Below are 13,423 nucleotides of genomic sequence, written 5' to 3'. Positions count from 1 at the left end.
TCAAACGAGGTGAGACGCAAACCAAAGCAATATAAATTATACGTGGGTTCGTGTCCTTGCTCATGATCGCGACCGGATGAGTAGATATTGGTAGTACGTATTTAAAATATGGCGTCTTGGGCACGAATTTGAAAGTAGCTTGTATAAACTGATGTTGCTATCATCACATATGTCATTATCTTTCGTTGTGCAACAGAACTCTCCGCGTCGTTAATCTAAATAACATTTAAGAGATTTTCAGCCTTATGCTAGTTAGTTTCTAAAAAAATAATTAAAAATATCGAGTATAACTTTGAACTTTAATTTTGAATACTCCTTCAAATTCCCTTATAAAAAGCTCGCTGATATTCTCCTCTCCATCCTCATAATACTTTCTTCGGAACTACATTGGGATTTATCTATCCTAACAATTTTCTTCAAATGCTTCTCAAACTTACCTGCAACTTCTTATAGAATTCTGTACACAATTCTTTAAAGTACCAGAATCATAAAGTTTTGTCCAAGCCAAAACTGAAATCTGAAAATGTTCGGTGTCTGGAATCGCGAGATATTAAATCTAATCGAATTAGAAAGGACAGTCATCACCCAAAGGACCAAAGTGAACAAGTAATTTTAAATCCGTCCTTCATCATTTATTTCCTGCAACGTCCTGCGGCTGCAGGATAGAAACGTGAGCTGGCAGTGCAACGGAATGCATTTTCCGCAAGTGTGCTCTAAGATTGGTCGCATACCGCGACTGAAAGCTACAAAGTGAACACCGGAACGATTTGTGTTCCTCTCGGACGTGCTTATTCCTGGCAAGAATGGTGTCGAAGTACCTCAGGCAGTACTGGCAAAGGTGAACATTTTTGGTGTGGATGACCAGGTGGTATCGTGTGGAGAAAGCTTTCGGGCAGTGCTTGCAGTAGAATATTTCGTCCGTGTCCGAGCGATCGAGATCGCTTTCGCACGGGAAACTTCCCGCTTCGGGTGATACGGTCGCTTTCTCAACCAGCAGAACGTTTTTCTCCTGCTGGTTGTTCACCTCGCGGGTGAAAATATAATTTGGTACAATTAAAGTCTTTTCAAGTTGATTGTCTTGCGAATCTCTTCGGTGAATTTTCTTTGGTGTTCCTGAATCGGATAGATCATCGGACTCCTTCCGTTTCTCTCTAAAAGAAATTGCCGAGTTGCTGGTGCTGCAGTTGCTGCTGCTACTGCTCGTCGTCGCCACATGCCTAAGGATGTTACTTACCTGGTTAGTCAGTTGAAATCGAGGCTTTGCGTGGTGAATTTTCGTCTGTTTGGGAGGTCCTCGATCCGAATTGGGTGACTCTGGTTCGTCTTCCTCCAGGAAAGGTTCAATATCCACCATTTGCATCGTCAGTCCTGTTTTGCCTTCTTCAACTTCCTCATCTGTATCAAGCATCGCGGCATAGTCTTTATGCAGCAAAAGTTCCGAATAGTTCAGCTTTCGACGAAACTCAACGCACCTTGCCAGTTCAGCGTAACAGCTGCTGCAGAGCATAATCGGTTCATCGATTGTCTCTGGTTTAATAATCTGGACAAATAGAGGCATCTTGTGCAAAATAAACGGACCACAAAAGAAATCTGTTACCTTACCTTGAACTCACCGAAGTAGTTGAGTGCTTCGATAATTGAGATGGAATTACTACAGCCGCTGCTGGCCATGCGCGGTTGACCTTGCTGATGGACCAGTTGATCGTCAAAGATATTGTAGGTGCCTTTTTCCAGGCAAATCCGACACATCCATCGTTCCAAAGTAATGGTATGAATTTCCATTACTATATGGAACACTTTAATCGTGAAACGTAGTTGCTATTTGCCACTTTTTAATCAAACTTAACGGCATAAAACGATAACAAATTGCGTGCGAACATTTTGCTACGACAAGGCAAGAAGAATAAAGATTGAATTCGAATTTTGACAGATGGTTCAACAACAAAATTCTTTTGTCGACTCTAACTCCCGCACACAGTTTTGTCGACTGGAAAGTTAACCGCATCCCTGCAAGCACTATACGGAGCCAATCAAATATTACGAATCGTAGAAGGGGGTGGGGGAAACTCGGATTTTGTTACACGAAACGAAAATCAATTACTTTATTCATGTGTTTCACTTATATATTTTTGCCAAAACATCAGCCTTATACATTCCAGAAGACAAACCACATACGTCCTATAAGAATGCATAAACGGTATGTGTGACGATTTATACATTTCATGATCTTTATTAACTTTTTGCAAGGCGTCTGCTTATTAGTTGACTTATACCATAGAAGTAACTCTACACGGATAGAAATCTCCTTATACCTTTTGGCAAATTTCTATTGCTGATTATTCATAAAATGTATAAGTCAACTAATAAGCAGACGCCTTGCAAAAAGCTAATGAAGATCATGTGTTGAATGAAATGTATAAGCGGTCACACATACCTTTTCTGCATTCTTATAGGACCTATGTGGTTTGTTTTATGGAATGTATAAGGCTGATGTAATGGCAAAAATGTATAAGTGAAACACATGAATAAAATAATTGATTTTCGTTTCGTGTAAGACCACTGGGACCCGAAGAAAATCATTATTATTTTTGGCTCACTCAGTACCAGAACAACGGTCCCAAGCAGTCCCAAGCTATTTCACTCACCCCTGCATGTTCTGCATGAATCCACACACCCCTGATGTTATCTGTCAAACTTTCATAGCGAATCAAAACAAACATAGTGTAGTAATAGAATTTCAACTAGAATAGGGTACGTTAATCGTTTGCTTGGGACCAATAGGCTACTAAAGTGGTGAGCCAATTTAAAATCGTTAGTTTCGTATTGATTGTTGGTTTTAGATACACAAAAATTGCACGAGTACATTACTATGGTGATAAGGTAAACACTCGTTTATTTGTTTCCTTCTGTGAAAGCATGTTCAGTCACAAATCGTGGATTTTCTGATATTCTCCATACTGCAAAAATGATTTTCCTACCACTGAAGGGGCGACATCTCTCGGATCTTCAGTATAGCTACTACTCAAATCATATAATTAATTGATCGTTTCAAAATACTGTTTAACGCAGGCGCAAGAAAATCCTAATTATTTTATTTTTCGTTGTGAAAATTACGTTGTCTGGTAGGGATGGATGGCTCTGACCTCAATTATGACGATTGTTACAATTTGTTACAGGGGGTGGGGGTTTTTCAAAAATAGTATTTTATGGATAACGTAATATTTGTACGCCCCTACATCCAATGTTTGACAGTTTGATTGTTTTGATACGCTTTTTGTGATATAGTTTCCTTCGCTTATCTTGTGATTACATGTAAAATAATTCTTCAAATTTATTATACAATATTGTGTTATTCATCATTGATTGTTTGTGTTTTAGTTTAGTTTTTATGTCGCTTACAAAACAAAGCATGGATTCTGGTGGTAAGATAATACACTGTTCTCGTACTGATGTTCTAAAAGCGTCTTCGTGCTCCTTCCAGACGGCCTAAAAATCGATGCAAATTTTCCCGCTCTGGAAGCGGATGAGGACCGTGCTTGGCGCGGTGTTCCCATGGATACAATTTACCGTGGGTTAGGTCGGTACGAGTTGCGACACTTTTTGGAGGTGCGCCCGGCCGAGGATCACGTCGTTCTGTACAACCTGCCAATAGATCCCAACGGAACGGAACCGCCGAGACCTCGGAGAGCCTACACCAAGTGGGATGCGAACCACGTTCGATTGCCTTGCTCACACCGCAGTCAGTATCCGGTTGAACAGGAAGATGGCAATATGTCTCTTGAGAGTCGGTGGGAGCTGGTGCAGAATGCACTGCTGCAACCGATTGGTAGCAGCAGGGAACTGGAAAATGCGATTCTATCCTACAATACGAAATATGCGAACAGTTGGAAGTTCAAATCGCTGCACAAACTCTTCGAAGAAGAACTAGAAGAGGAAGAAAGCGCAGGTTTTTTTGAGTACACATTGCCGAAGATGATCCGATTGGCTTTATCGCTTCCTGAACTGATTCCGGCGGCGATTCCACTGCTGAAACAGGGTAGTAACAAATCGATTTCCTTGACGCAGCAACAGGTCGCTTGTCTGTTGGCAAATGCATTCCTGTGCACGTTTCCCAGGCGGAACACTCAAAAGAAGAAATCCGAGTACAGTCTGTTCCCAGACATCAACTTCAATCGGTTGTTCCAATCTGGCGGCCAATCAGTGCTGGAAAAGATCAAATGCCTTTGCAATTACTTCCGGCGTGTTTGCTCGAGGATGCCCTCAGGGGTGTTGACCTTTCAGAGAAGATACATCAATCCGAAGCAGTTTGTGGATTGGAACAAATGTGAAGCAGTTATCGGAAGGGACACGGTTCCGATACATATTAATTCGGAGGGAACGATCGAGGACCAGGGCAGAGGATTACTGCAGGTTGACTTTGCCAATAAATATATCGGTGGAGGCGTGCTAGGTCATGGATGTGTCCAGGAGGAGATTCGCTTTGTCATCAATCCGGAATTGCTGGTCAGTAAACTGTTTACAGAAGCACTGAAACCGCAGGAAGCACTAATCATGATGGGATCGGAGCAATTTAGCGAATACAGTGGTTATGCATCAAGTTTTACCTTCGCTGGGGATTTTCAGGATGAGACACCACGAGACGCTAGTGGTCGAAGAGAGTGCTATATAACCGCCATTGACGCGTTGCACTTTGTGCAAAGCATACATCAGTATAGGGAAGAATTGATGCTCAGGGAGTTAAATAAGGCCTACGTGGGATACTATCATCCCCTATCAACACCTGCTCCAGGGGTCGCAACGGGGAATTGGGGCTGTGGAGCATTCGGAGGTGATGCCAACATGAAAGCAATGCTCCAACTGATGGTTTGCTGCGTACTGAATCGTCCTTTGGCGTACTACACCTTCGGAGATAGTGAGCTAAGGGATCAAATCTACGCTATGTATACGTTTTTAGTCGATAACAAAGTGAAAGTCTGTAGGTTGCTTCTCAATTCTAACGTATTTTTCTAAAGCAATAATCAACTTCCTCCTTTTCAGGCGAAATTTGGCGAACTCTGAGGGATTTTCGAAGGCATAGCCTGCCTCCGAGCAAACTTTACGCTTACTTCTACCAAGATTACTACGACAGAAAAAGCAAACCATCCTGCTTCAGCCTGAAAAGCTTAAAACCAAAGGAGAAGACTCCGGAGCCTGCAGTGAAAAGCCCTACTCCGGATCGAGATCTATTGGACGACGAGAACCTGGTAAATCTGATGACTCATCTAGTGGACAACGTCGAACCGCAACAGCAACCCTGTTCCTCGTCCTCGTCTTCACTCGATTCGGGTAAGAAAACCACAACCTCCGCAATAACACCATCGCCAAAGAAATCCTCTCGAGTATCGCTCATAGCGGAATTGGATCGAAACTACTATTCCGTTGGACCCGGTCCGGCGAAAAAGCTCTGCCCATCTACGTCCCCTTGCCCCACGGTGGAGAATGGCAACGGCAACGACGAAGGCGTGGAAGACAAATCCGTAAGGATCCAAATCGAGGAAGAAGATCATCCTGTGGTAGAGGCCGATGATGGTGCGGTCAAGTACGAGTCGGATACGGGTGAGTTTGTGGAAGGGACTCCACCCGAGGAGGTGCGGAAAAAGCAACAAAATAGAACGATATCGGATTATTTTTCAAAGAGTGGTAAGTGAGGGGAGAAAGGTTATTGCTGTTGACAAGTTTTGAAAATATAAACGCAGGATACTGTTATGTCCTAAAACGTTGGCTTTTGCTGCCGCCTAGTGTGAGATCACATTCGACACGGGATGATTCTTGGTCCGCAGATGGGATTCCGCGAGCTTGTCCAATTTGCGAGAAATTTTGCATATTGGCGTTGACGGGTGCCTTTACTTACGGGTCCGTCCCTCCGTCCTTCATACAATGGTAAATTGAATACGAGGTGCAAAGTCCATTGTCTAATGGATGTACCCTGCAACAATGAGTGGTATCCTTTACCTACATAAATTACATAAAATGCAAACTGAAAATTCGGCTGGATTGAAGTGTGCCGTGGCCGCTATTAGACGCGTTGGTTTTCGGTACTGGAGCTATCGGTTCTAATTTCGGCGTTGGTCGCGAGTTGTTTCGGCCGGTGAGGTGTTGGCGCTGCGTCTTCCAGACTGTGTACTGTTGAATGTTCAGTACCGGGTAATAGAATGTTGTCAACCTTTGTACATCAATCATCTTACTCTCGGAATAAAGTCAGTATTATCATTATCCCAGGAATCAACCCGCGTGCGTGTTTATTACATTGGCTACGGGGATGTGCAGCACAACCTAACCAACAAATTCATAAGCGGTCTGTCGGGAAGATCCCTGGATCGAATTTGAGAGAAAGATGAAAAGCCAGAGAGCTCGCTCTGAAGTATGAACAGGAAGAAGAACGGAAGAACGTTGAAGTGGAGCAGGTCAACATAGTTCGACAACGGTTGGACCGGACAAAACACAAGGAGTCGCGCCGAAAACCACAGATGAAATCATTGAGTGAAGAAGTCAATTAGTCTTATGTTTGTGGCATACGTGGCCACTAGACTGATGCAAAATTTGAAATTTTCGCTCCACAGTGCTCAAACGGTTCCAAATTGAGCCCTGATTAGCCTCAGAAAATTTGAACTCATTTAGTGAGAAACTGACTTGGCACAAACCATTTGAAGTTTATATGGAAATTACTATGGAGAAACCATAATTTCGGTTCTTATCTATCGCAAAATTCACCCGTTCACTCTACTTTAGAAAATGATAGCTGTTTAAAATTTTCTCAGCTACAACTTTGTAAAAGACCACTTTTCGATCAAATATAAGGAACAAAAAATATTAAGGATTCAAGTCACTGATGTCTTATGATTATGCTCAATCAACTGTTCAGCAGGCAACATTGGTGTTTATGGCGCGTAGAAGAATAGAGGACAAAAATCATGGCTACTATGTCACACTGCAGAATACAGTGTTGCCCACAATACAGTTGCTTAATCTTGCCACATGATTATCAATCTCTTAAACAATTAATAACTGTTTCATTTGAAGTTTGGCTGAAAAACGATTTTCTGCAAAGTATTAGCTGATAAAAATTCCCATAAGAACAGTAATAGAATTTGTTAACAGTACAATATGTAAAAAAGCTAGAAGACAATGAACAAAAGTTTTATTTTCCCATAGTAATTTCCATATAAACTTCAAATGGTTTGTGCCAAGTCAGTTTCTTATCAAATGAGTTTAAACTTTCGGAGGCTAATCAGGACCCGATTTGAAACCGTTTGAACACTGTGGAGCAAACATTTCAAATTTTGCATCAGTCTAATGTGCAGACTACCATTCGGGGTGAAACGAGCGTCGGAACCAGCTGTTGAAAGTTCGGTAAAAATTACCGAAGTCGGTAATAATTTCTAAGTGTGTAAAGGTCTCAAATGCACCATGCGCCTGTGCACTGAAGGCATCAAGCTGATGGTTCCAGCGATGAATTACTACAAAGCCGTCGAGGCGTTGTTGCAACAGAAAAAAGTGGAGTATTTTCCCACAATATTGAGACGACCAAGCCGCTCAAGGTGATCTTGCGTGGCATTCCCGACATGGAAACAGTCACACTGTCGGATGAATTGAAGCAACATAGACTCAAGCCGATCCAAACCTTCCAGATGAATCGTCATGACGCTTCACGTAAGTACCGCGACCAGCTGTATTTGGTCCACTTGGAAAGGAATACAACATGCTTGATGGACCTTCAGAGCATTGGGGCCCTTTTCCACATCGTGGTGATTTGGGAACGTTACAAGCCAATCCTGCAGGAGATGACCTGCATCGCAACGGATAAGCTTTTAGCTACATTAGCACCAGTCTACAACACCTACGTCCGGATAATCTCTGGCCTGCTACCGTCCACGCCCGCTGATGCTGCATGCATCGACGCAGGCATCCTGCCTTTCCGCTTCCGTATAACCGCAGCTATCGCAACCAAAGCCGCTGCTTTCATCTCGAAGACATCCGGAAATCAAGGGATCTTCCTCCTCGACGAGGGAAACAGAATCCTCCGCACGGCTGCCAACGAAGTGGTAAGGGCAAACACCATTACCGAAAATCGAAAGCCGGATTAAGAACAGGTTCAAAGCCGGAGACAATTCCGTGGCCATGAAAAGGACTATAGCTGAAATGTTAGGAGAAAAATACCCCACGCACACTCACCGATACACGGACGGATCTCGCTCTCGGGCCGAGGTCGGTATAGGTGCAGCCGGAAACATCACACCAACCAGCTGCAGCTTACCGCCGCAATGTTCTGTCTTCTCTGCTGAAGCTGCTGCCATCTTCATCGCTGTTACAACGCTCTCTATCCGACCGATCCTTCTTCTTCTTCTTCGCATTTCAAGCTTATTGCATATCGCATATTAGCTTATTGCGTGCTCTCAAATTAGTGTTCTAGATGCACTTCCACAGTTATTAATTGAGAGCTTTCGATGCCTGTACCATTTTTGCATTGATATGATTGTGTGGCAAGTCCAATCATACTTCTATGTCCAGGGAATTCGAGAAATTTTCCAACCCGAAAAATTCCTAGACCAAACCGGGAATCGAACCCAGCCACTTCCAGCATAGTCTTGCTGGTCCTCACGGATTCGCACAGCGTCATACAAGCCCTGACATCCGAGGCCCCGACTCATCCCTGGGTACAGGCGACGATGAAGTCCGCGCCACCAAACACGGTATTCTGCTGGGTTCCGGGACACTGCGGAATACCAGGCAACTCTGAAGCTGACTTTCTGGCTGGGGCAGGACCATCTGCCCCCCGCTATACTAACGAAGTACCGTTACACGATGTCAAGTGCTGGATCGTGAGCAAATTACGGGAAGCTTGGGACGCAAAGTGGGCCCAAAACCACTCCCTCTTCATCAGAAGGATCAAAGGGACGACGAGGAAATGGACAGAACAGTTGAACCAGCGGGATCAGAAGATAGCGTCGCGTTTGAGGACCGGTCACACCAAGATCTCGCACAATTTCGGTGGAACGCCGTTCCACAGGACTTGCGTCGGTTGTAGAACTCCAGCCTCAATCGAGCACATTCTATGCGTATGCCCTCAGTATCAGAACCTGCGCCACGGGCTTCCAATTAACATACGACATATATCACGACATGCTGGGTGATGATCCCTCCACACTGGCAGCAGTGATGCGCTTTTTAAAGGATGCTGCATTGTATTTTAAAGTTTAGTCTTTTTTAATTCCTTTCGCTTGTTGGGACTGTCGGTTTGCACAACCGTGTAACACCGATGCCGATTCCAGCAGTACATTTTCACCCAGTGCATAATCCAAACATCTATGTATCAATCACACAACACCCATACACGCACACTCACACACTTTGCTATGTATCACATCAAGAACAAATAAACGTTAGTCAGTAGTCGTCACTCAAAGGAGAAACACGCTCCTTAGTTTTACCACAAACGAAGTGACAGACGACTAACTGGCGAAGAAATCCATTAAAATAATGTGGTTCACTGTAATAGAATTTTCTTGGAAGCTTCCCGCATAAATCACAACCATAAGGTTACCACATTGAAAATGGTTTATCTTCCTGTGAAAACCATAATGAGAATGGTTCAGTCAACTTTAATCGAACCATACCTAGATAAAGTTTTGACCATATTGATTAAGGTTTTCGAAGACCTAACCATACGAATAATGGGTGGTTAAGAACGTTCACCATACGAAATCTCACTTTTTCCCATACATTTTTTGCAGAGAAACTATAGCCTAACCACATCAGAAAAGGTTCAAGTTGGAAATGTGAAACCTATTTCCATTAATGTTCGAATAAGGTAGTACGTTTTAGAACCAACCATTGTTGTTAACTTCAATATATACACAGCAAAAAAAGTTGTTGAATATTACATCGAAACTGCTGCAACCAGGTCAATCCATCAGTTGTGTAATATCACATTGTACGATGTACATCGATTTTGCGAACAAAATTACATCCATTGATGTAATATTGTATCTGCTTTTTGCTATTACATCGTTATTTCATACATCAGCTTGAATTACGTTGATCGATATTACATTTTTTTTTTGCTGTGTACTATGAACGGGTAGAAACGACCATACTTATTGACGTTATAATACTGTCGTAGTTTATGTGGAATTCAGCAGATATTGTTTGTTCTTTAATTTTAATGTGGTTTACAAGATTGCTTTTTGTGAATACCTCTCCCTTCACTTGGGAATTGTTTTTATTGTTCTTCATATAAACAGAGCACTAAAAGAAATACACCCTGAAATACGAACCTTCATTCTATTTGAACCTGCTTCGATTTCCTGTTTGGGTTAATGTGAGCCAGAAGAATCAAAATTTCCAACCCATGTAGACCGGTGTTTCTTATCCATGATGGCTGGGATTGTCAAAGGCCCTAGATATTTTTATAGGAAATACATGCTTTTTTAGAAATACTTTATACTTTAAGCTGGTATTACTTACGTTATTCATTTTTCTCTACGATAAAACAGGTTTTCCATTTGGAGTAAAGTTTTAAAAATAAAATAATAAAGCATAAAAAACACCGTGAACTCATGGCCGCCGTTCCAAAGAAAAGCATTTTCCTCTGTTTGTGCCAGTTGTAAAAACATAAAGCAACCATAAGCGAAACACGTAAGCATTGTACAAGTTGTATACAACTTTTATTCGTAATGTTTTGAAACAGTTCAATATAGTTTCGTAAAGTTGATCAACCGTAACAAAATGTAGCTGGAACATACCAGAAACTGTAACAGTATAAATTAATGTTTCTTTTCTGTTTATTACATTCCATAAACCATAACAAAACTATTTTGTATAAAGTTAATATAGTTAGTAAGGTTTCAGTGAAGTTTGAACTATTCTAGAAATGGTTCTTTTCTATGCGGGTTGTGCCATCATCCACCAGATGGGTTAATTTTTTTGTTTTGATTTGAACAAAGTTGATTTTGTGTACAATGATTCTTTGACAGTGTGCAAAGAGTGTATCATTTTGTCATTTTTTTATGCATTTCAGTTTTGAGTAGAGTGAAAGAGATAGAACCAAAACATTCTAATACATTTGGTGAAAATGCTAGTACAATCCAGTAGTAGTGTTGCCATGTGGTACAATCTAGTAGTAGTGGTGTTGCCATCTGGTACACTGAAAAATTGAAATAGCAGGTTAGTCACCAAAGTTTTCGAGCCGCTCCGTCTGTCACTTCGTTTGTGGTTTTACTCCGGAAAACATACCCCACAGACAGGTTATGGGCCCAGCGGCGGAGAAAAAGGTGACGCCATTGTTAAAAAATTGAAGTTTTTTTTTCGTTCGCGTTTTAAATCGTCGCGAAAGTAGCCGGTGCGCGTTTTTTCGATCGATAAGCGAGCAGCGATGGACGGCAATCGTTTTTCGTTGCAAAAATTGAGCAACAGCAATTATCCGACCTGGCGCTTCAAGGTCGAGTTGCTGCTCGTGCGGGAGGAGCTCTGGCGCTACGTAGAGCCTGGAGTGAAGCCCGAAAATGAAGCGGACGCCGTGTGGAACGCGGGAGACGCCAAGGCAAGGGCCACCATCGGGCTGTTGATCGAAGATAATCAGCACGGACTGATTCGATCATCGCAGACGGCCAAAGCTGCCTGGACGGTACTCCAAAATCACCACCAGAAAACCAGCCTGCCGTCGAAAGTGTCGCTGCTAAAGCGAATTTGCGACAAGCGGTTCGCAGAAGGTGAGGACATGGCAGAACATCTGTTCGAGATGGAAGAGCTGTTTGATCGTCTAGCCAACGCTGGACAGGAGCTCGCGGAAAACCTCACGGTCGCGATGATATTGAGGAGCCTTCCCAGCTCGTTCGACACACTAACAACAGCCCTCGAAAGTCGGTCGGACGATGACCTCACGCTAGAGTTGGTCAAGCGGAAGCTGCTGGACGAAGCAGCGAAGCGGCAGTGTGCTGCCTCAAGCTCGGCGCTGAAAATCGGCCACGGTAGCAAGAAGAAGTCGATCGTGTGCCACTACTGCAAGCGAGAGGGGCACAAACAAAACGAATGCCGGAAACTGGCCCGCGATTCGGAGAAGGGATCCAAACCTCAAGAGAAGGCCAACAAGAGGAAGGAATCCGTTTCTTTCGCGCTGGCTGCAGGAGAAACAACGGGAAACAGCAGTACCAAACCGTGGATTGTTGATTCCGGTGCGACGCGACACACCGTCGCTGATCGAACGTTTTTCCGAGAGCTGCATGAAAGTGAGGTTAAGTTCGTCAATTTGGCGGACGGGAAGCAAGCGAATGTCGCCGGTGAAGGTTCCTGCGTCGTCGAGTGCGTTGATGAACACGGTTTTCGTCGTGAAGTGAGCCTAAGCTTTGCGCTGTACACTCCCAGCCTATCGATGAACCTGCTGTCCGTGCCGGCAATCATCCAGAAGCAAGCCACGGTTGTTTTCGATGCGGCTGGTTGTCGTATTCTGCGAGAGGATGCTGTCGTCGCTGTGGCACATTTGAAGGAAGGCCTGTACCAAATCAAGCAACCGTCGGATACCGTCATGGTGGCAAGCAGCCGCCACAACAAGAATTGCCAGCACTTTTGGCATCGCCGGTTCGGCCACCGGGACCCGAAAGCGATCGACCATTTGGTGAAGGACGAACTAGTGGACGGTCTGACGCTCCACCGGTGCAGCGTCGACGAAAAGTGCGAGTGCTGCTTGAAAGGTAAGACACCACGTACCCCTTTTCCGAGTGAGTCTCATTCTAGATCAAAAGCACCAATGGACCTGGTGCACACGGACGTTTGCGGTCCGGTGGAGGTGTCGTCGAATAGCGGTTATCGCTATTTTATGACCATGATCGATGACAACAGTCGCTATTGCGTGCTCTACCTGCTGAAGGAGAAGTCGGAGGTCGCCGCAAGGATCGAGGAGTATGTTGCGTTCGCCAAAACACATTTTGGCCGGAAGCCAAAAGTCATCCGCTCTGATCAGGGCGAGGAGTACAGCGGAAACCAGCTGCGTTCCTTCTACAAGCGGGAAGGGATCACAGCCCAATACACCGCGGGCTACAGCCCGCAGCAAAATGGGATCGCGGAACGGAAGAACCGTTCCCTCATCGAAATGGTACGCTGCATGCTGTTCGATGCACAGCTGGAAGAGCGGTATTGGGCAGAGGCGCTAAACACGGCCGTATATCTCCAGAACGTTTTGCCAACAAAACCCCTCGACGTCACGCCTTACGAGGTTTGGAACGGCGTGAAACCCAAGGTCGATCACCTCAAAATATTCGGCTGTGCTGCGTGGGTTCACATTCCGAAAGTGAAGAGGAAGAAGCTGGACGCCACCGCACAAAAGCTGACTTTCGTGGGCTATTCGTCGGAGCATAAAGCTTATCGCTTTCTCGACAAGGCAACGCGAAAG

General features: G+C 44.1%; 2 protein-coding genes across 2 annotated transcripts; one reads left to right on the top strand and one right to left on the bottom strand.

Moving 5' to 3' along the window:
- Window positions 1-624: 624 nt before the first annotated feature.
- Window positions 625-1,879, bottom strand: LOC135707015 (zinc finger and SCAN domain containing protein 4F). The gene is made up of 2 exons (XM_065228733.1): window positions 1,603-1,879; window positions 625-1,540 (listed from the first exon to the last, which is right to left on the bottom strand). Exons 1-2 carry the CDS (start codon window positions 1,780-1,782, stop codon window positions 629-631), a joined length of 1,092 nt encoding a protein of 363 aa, XP_065084805.1. The 5' UTR covers window positions 1,783-1,879; the 3' UTR covers window positions 625-628.
- Window positions 1,880-3,246: 1,367 nt separating this feature from the next.
- Window positions 3,247-5,755, top strand: LOC135707014 (poly(ADP-ribose) glycohydrolase-like). The gene is made up of 4 exons (XM_065228732.1): window positions 3,247-3,312; window positions 3,379-3,422; window positions 3,482-4,975; window positions 5,038-5,755. Exons 2-4 carry the CDS (start codon window positions 3,389-3,391, stop codon window positions 5,685-5,687), a joined length of 2,178 nt encoding a protein of 725 aa, XP_065084804.1. The 5' UTR covers window positions 3,247-3,312; window positions 3,379-3,388; the 3' UTR covers window positions 5,688-5,755.
- Window positions 5,756-13,423: the final 7,668 nt, after the last annotated feature.

This window comes from Ochlerotatus camptorhynchus, unplaced genomic scaffold (genome assembly GCF_037179485.1).
Source record: "Ochlerotatus camptorhynchus isolate MF236.1 unplaced genomic scaffold, CSIRO-AGI_Acam_v1.1 ptg000300l, whole genome shotgun sequence".
NCBI lineage: Eukaryota > Metazoa > Arthropoda > Insecta > Diptera > Culicidae > Ochlerotatus > Ochlerotatus camptorhynchus.
Note: the sequence above shows the minus strand (reverse complement) of the source record. Positions and strands in the feature narration are given on the sequence as shown.

Coding starts and splice junctions, on each gene's coding strand:
- LOC135707015 (XM_065228733.1), bottom strand. CDS start 1,782: ATGGAAATTCATACCATTACTTTGGAACGATGGATGTGTCGGATTTGC. Junction 1,541..1,602: donor ACTACTTCGGTGAGTTCAAG/GTAAGGTAACAG, acceptor CTATTTGTCCAG/ATTATTAAACCAGAGACAAT.
- LOC135707014 (XM_065228732.1), top strand. CDS start 3,389: ATGTCGCTTACAAAACAAAGCATGGATTCTGGTG. Junction 3,423..3,481: donor ACAAAGCATGGATTCTGGTG/GTAAGATAATAC, acceptor TGCTCCTTCCAG/ACGGCCTAAAAATCGATGCA. Junction 4,976..5,037: donor CGATAACAAAGTGAAAGTCT/GTAGGTTGCTTC, acceptor CCTCCTTTTCAG/GCGAAATTTGGCGAACTCTG.